General features: G+C 33.3%; 1 protein-coding gene across 1 annotated transcript; it reads left to right on the forward strand.

Moving 5' to 3' along the window:
* Positions 1 to 2,102: 2,102 nt before the first annotated feature.
* LOC133314957 (indole-3-acetic acid-induced protein ARG2-like) lies at positions 2,103 to 2,687 on the forward strand. Its single transcript, XM_061516505.1, has 2 exons — positions 2,103 to 2,304; positions 2,464 to 2,687. Exons 1-2 carry the CDS (start codon positions 2,231 to 2,233, stop codon positions 2,681 to 2,683), a joined length of 294 nt encoding a protein of 97 aa, XP_061372489.1. The 5' UTR covers positions 2,103 to 2,230; the 3' UTR covers positions 2,684 to 2,687.
* The last annotated feature ends 3,313 nt before the right edge of the window (positions 2,688 to 6,000 follow it).

The raw sequence follows: 6,000 nt of genomic DNA on the forward strand, positions 1-6,000 counted from the left end.
TCTATTGTGTGCACGTAGATAAAGCTAAATTACAGTTGCTGCTGTCGCAATCAATCACCAATGTATGTCTACACTAGTCTTATGTTATGTTTATTTTTTTAAAAAGGAAAATAATAATCTTATATTACATGAGATTGATCTCTCATGTTATTTTTACTTCGAAAAAGATTCTTTTTTTTTTTTTACTTTTTTCTAAAAATTGATGGGACTCACTTTACTTATTTTTTAACATAAAAGAACTTCTCTCATACTATACGAGAGAAGTAACTTTTAAAAAAATTACATGAATTTTTCATGAAAAATAATTTTATTGAGTCTAATATTAAAGTTTTAAATCTCTCTAAAAAATAATATTAAAAATATTGAATATATAATTTTATTCTTACTTATTCAATTCTCATATGTCAATTGAATTACCATCATTTAGTATCTTATATTATTTTCAACTCATTAATTATAGCAGAAAAACAATTGGCTGAAATTAAGCCAACCAGAAGACCCCCCCCCCCCCCCCCCCCCCCCCCCCCCCCCCCCCCAACCCCAATACACATCATGTAGAACTCATTTCCTCTCAGCTGCTAGGTGTTGATCAGCTCCGTTCTATGGATATAGATTTTCTTTACTCCTTTTTGGTTGGCAAAAAGTAATTGTTGATATTGTTAAATCCTTATGTTAGTATTTCTCCATTTTCTGTTGGCATCAAAATATATCCACATACTTACATTGTCAGGAAAAGAACGCAAATGTTAGTTCAGAATATATCCCCATCCTAGAAAATTGCCTACCATTTCTTTGTTATATTAATGTAGCATTCCTTAACTAACAATTCTAGTTCATTGGATTGGACTAGTATTACAATATATATATATATATATATATATATATATATATATATATATATATATATATATATATATATATATAAATAAGGATATGATCCGTTTATAATTTTTTTTTTGCAAATTACACTAAGTACGACCGGTCGTATACTGCATGATTAAAGTATGACCGGTCGTACTTAGTGTAGTTTGTAAGAGTTTGTAAACAAAAAAGTTTGTAAGTATAACATGCTATATATATATATATATATATATATATATATATATATATATATATATAGGGTCAGGATCATTTTACACTAGTGTAAGTTACACTCTTAATCTTGTCCGTTGATCCCATTTATATCTAAGGGCTCAAATTTTTTAGTAATGTGAGCCATTGGATACAAGTGGATCAATGATCAAGATTGAGTGTAAGACTTTTAATTCTTACACTGGTGTAAGAATATCCTGCCCCATATATATATATATATATATATATATATACCACTACAAAAATTTATCACATTTACAACCAACCTAATCATCGTTGATTTTCATCAATCTAATAGTTATAATTTCTTGGATTTATTGGGAATTAATAAAGAGTTCACTTTTTATGAAGTTAATGCAGATAAATTATCTGCAGTAAGCTCAATACGCCTTCATTTTAGAGCGAAAATCATGGTATTTTTGTAATTTTAATTTATTTCAGGGTTATTATAGTATTTATAATTTTAATTTTTTAATCTTTCAATCTCAAAACGACGTCGTTTTGGAAGTATGTAATTTATTTGATCCTTTATTTATAATAGTATGTAATTATAATTTGTTTGGTCCTTTATTAATAATAATATGTAATTTATTATTTTTTTGAATTAAATATTTAGAATTTATATTATTATTTTTAGCTATTTGAATATATTTATAATTTTTAATATAAATTATAAATTTATATATAATAACCAAATTATGGGATTGAATGAGTGATTTACTAATTGAATTAATAATCCAATAATTCGCTATCTCAACGGGATTAACGACTCAGCCGATTTTAATATTATCAATTTTAAAAAAGAAAATAAAGTAGGCAAATACAAACGGCTTTACGAATCAAACAAGCAATAGGCGCCAGAAAAGTATGCTAATCTATGACGGGCTCATAAATGATGCTAGAAATTTTCTCTTTCCTCACGCCGTCACGCGTGCCCTCTCCTTTCCTTTACCTATATATACACGACACCCGACCAAGTCCCTGCAACTCGTCAAATTAAAACGTTAGAGACAACAGAGGTTCCTCTTGTCCTTGTTGTACAGAGCTTGTTTTCTCTTATTCATTCTCAGACAAAATCACTTCCATCAATTGAACCTCTTGCCTTCTCACCAGTTTTTAATTTTAATTTGTAATACCAATGGCTCGCTCTTTCACCAACGTCAAGGCTCTCTCTGCTCTAGTCGCTGATGGATTCTCCAACGCTTTTACAAGGTACGGCAACGTTTTCTTATCATACTTTAGCCATGTGTTTCCTAATTACATTTACTTAGCCTAGGAAGAAGTTTTCTCTTTTTGTTTTATGCGATTTTCTTAATAATTATTACTAATTAGATTAAGATGTATGGTTTTGTACTTTTGTGTGAGGAACAGGCGTGGGTACGCGGCAACAACACAAAGCGCTGCAAGGGGAGGAGCAGCTTCCATCAGCGGTAAGATAGCACCCAAATCAGGAGAAGACAAGGTGACAACTTCTAAGAAGGTTTCATGGGTCCCAGACCCCGTCACTGGTTACTACAAACCAGAGAACGCCAAAGAGATTGATGTTGCTGAGCTGCGAGCGACGGTTCAGAACAAAAAATTCAACCACTAATTTCAACCACTTCTTGGTGGCATGAATGATGTACCTCTTGAGTCTTATAGAGGTTTAGAAAACCTTTGAGGATTTAGACATGGGCCATGGACAAGCATGACCTTAGTTAACGTTTATTATTCCTCCTTTGCCCAATTTTTTTTTCTGTTCCCATATGTAAGCTTTATTTTCGGAAATGAAATGGAATGAGGATATATTAGCAGGTAACTAAAATCGAAGGTTGTATAATTTTTATGAATTTGATAAATATTCCCATGTCACGAGTTTGTACTGTGGTCTTAACTTTTTCTCCTATTAAAGTGTTCCGGATGGCCCAAGTACTAAAGTGGCCCACCTATCCAGGCTCAATACCGGGCGTGACCCCGCGTCAGCCCTAAGGGCTGACATGGACCTCCTCAACCCCTAACGTAGCAGCAGGTTCAAGGCACACACCAAAATGTCCCATCTTGAAACGCTAACCATCGAAGGCGACTACGACAGACGCAAAGGGAAACTCTCCCTTTGCACGGTGCTGACACCGCCAGAATACAGAGGGCGCAACACTGCCACAATGACAGCGCCAGCACGCCTAACACTGCATCATGGGAGTAAATCCCAAGGAGAGTTGACCTCCCCCTTACCAACCCACACCATTTCCCCTATAAATAGCCCCCATGGGCACACCTTGCAGGTATCTTATGTATCGTTATACTGCCCATTTACTTGAGTCATATCATCCATTTGCTTATTATCTATTCACTGCTTTCGCTTGGCTTTATATTTCTTAGCCTGGTCTGTATCAGTGCTAAGGGTATTATCTATACATTGACTCATCCCCTTCGTAAAAATTTTGACGGAAAAAATATTCTGTTAAAAATTCTTTAGAGAATCTAAATTTCGTCGAAAGTTTCGAATGAAACATTTCCATCAAAACAACTTCCGTCGAAATTTTCGTCAGAACACATTCCCATCGAAATTTTGAACGAAAAACATTCCGTCAAAATTTTTGGCTGAATTCTTTTTTCGTTTAAAACATTTAATGGAGGAAATCATTTTCGCCAAAACTTTTAACGGAAACTAAATTTTGATAAAAATTTATTTTTGTAAAAATTTTCATTAGAGAAAAAATTCTGTCGCTTTAGAACAAAAAGTATTTCGACGAAAAAATAATTTTGTGACGAATTTTTTGCGTTTGCAACGTAGAAATTTCGGCGAAATTTTGTGACGACACCAAGTCAAAAATGGGTCAGGTCAAATTTGACCAACTTCAGAAACCAAGTCAGGTCAGATCCGACCCGGTTCTGAACTAGTTCAAAAAAATCCAAACCAAGTCAGGCCTGACTGGATCAAATTAAAGCGGGTCGGGTTAAAATACCTGACCTACAAAAACCAAATTAGGTTGAGTAAGCACAAAAACCTAATCCAACCTAACCCATGCACAGCCCTAATTCTTGATTCATTCTAATGGATGTTGTTGTTGGGGCTCGTATGTCCTGAGTGTTGAGTTTTGTTCTATAAAGCCCCGTTGCATAAAAAATGATGATAATTCAATTTGTTATTTATTTACTCTTGATCCATTGAATAATGTGTAGCAGCAGCCGAATATAGATGAAAGATAGGGGGCGGTGCCCCCACTATCTGCAAACATAATTGGCCCCCTATAATGGCCATGACTTTGGTTGTAAGTCCAAGTTCGCTTGCACCCAACCATTTTGTTAATTTTATACGGATCTGGAGCATGTCATGTTCAGCATGCGCCTTACTGACCTTAGTTTATTGATGTTGTCATTACATGACGGTGGTGTAATTGAGGTTTGTTATTTAATGGTTACAATATTTTTTGTTTTCATAAAAAGTATATAAACGATTATTTTATTCAACAATATCTTCAATGACAAGCATATTCTCACGGTTCATGTATATTCTCACGGTCTCGCAAAAGGAATAAACTCGCCGGAAAGCAGACATTTTACGATGAAAAACGACATTCTTTCATTTCTATGAAGCAGTTATAACAAAAAATTATGAGAAAGAATATTAAAATGGAGGAGAGTTGAGCTGAAAATTAACTAATAATTAGAAAAATATAATATCCTTAGCCAGCCCTACGGAAAAATTTCACAATGGTTTATTGAACAATCGTCAGTCACAAGTTCGTGTATGATTGGTTTGGATTTTAGATATCTGTTGTAAAAGAAGGGGAAAAAAAAATTAAATTTAGATGTTGTGCGATGCATGGGCTTATTGCTTTTCGGAAATTGAGACATGGTTTATGAAAAAAAATAAAAAATTGGTGTGAAAAATGAAAGAGTAAAAGGGTGGGATTTTTTAAGATTTTATTTTGAATCAGTAGTGCAACAAAAAGGGTTGAAAATGTGGCTAGTATTAGTAAGATGCGGAGAATTGTCGTGGGTTTCTGTCCTATTAAATTTGCTATTGGTATAGTAGCGCCAAATGGCAACTGCTTGTCATTTTTACTTGAAGTTGACCAAACAAGCAAAAACCCGATTATAATTGTGCAATGAGATTCCATTTTCTAATGCGTGCAAGTAGATAAACCCGGTGGATCCTTTCATGTTTTTTTTTTTTTTTTTAAATCGATTCTTTTATTTCTTAAATTTTACATGATTTGGTGCTATAATGGGTGGGATTTAAGTATTATTATTATTATATTTTTAGTAAATAAAGGGGCCTAAAACAAAACAAGAAAAAAAACTAACTAATTAGGGCAATCCTGCGCTAATTCCCAACAGAGGCCAAATCAGCCAAATATAGAAAAATAATTACGTCTGGATTAGGGGTTTGAATGGGCTACGCTTTGACTTAAATAAGTCAGACTTTTGTTAAAAATCTTAGGTCTGGCCAGGCCTAATAGTCTGTGTAGGCCTGTTGCAAAATCGGCAAGTATACCGTTCGTTTCAAGTAATAAAGTGATAAGTAGAGTATCGTTCCCACGAGAATTAATGCTTACTAGTTTAACTATTCCCCTTAAGTTGGAAAATAAAATTGGTTTGGTTTGTGAAATTAATTGAGAGTTTATGATTCAAAAACAGAATTTAAAATAAAAATATTTTAAAACAAAAAATTAAAAACAATTAATTTCCAACGCATGCAAGAAAAGATAAAGAACGTAAGAAAATATTGATAGAAATTTGTAAAAAGGATGTAGCCAGGATGCACTTCACCTCCGATCCTCCCTTATATTCCTATATTGTATTTTATAATTAATTAATTGGTTTACTCAGACAATTCATTATTTCCCTATAAAATAGTTGAACCATAATGCCTTAGTGATTTCAACCCTTTAACCCAATTAGAATCATAATGTCTTAGTAATT

Source organism: Gastrolobium bilobum, unplaced genomic scaffold, assembly GCF_033153095.1.
Source record: "Gastrolobium bilobum isolate Gb01-03AN ecotype WA unplaced genomic scaffold, APGP_CSIRO_Gbil_v1 utg10062, whole genome shotgun sequence".
NCBI lineage: Eukaryota > Viridiplantae > Streptophyta > Magnoliopsida > Fabales > Fabaceae > Gastrolobium > Gastrolobium bilobum.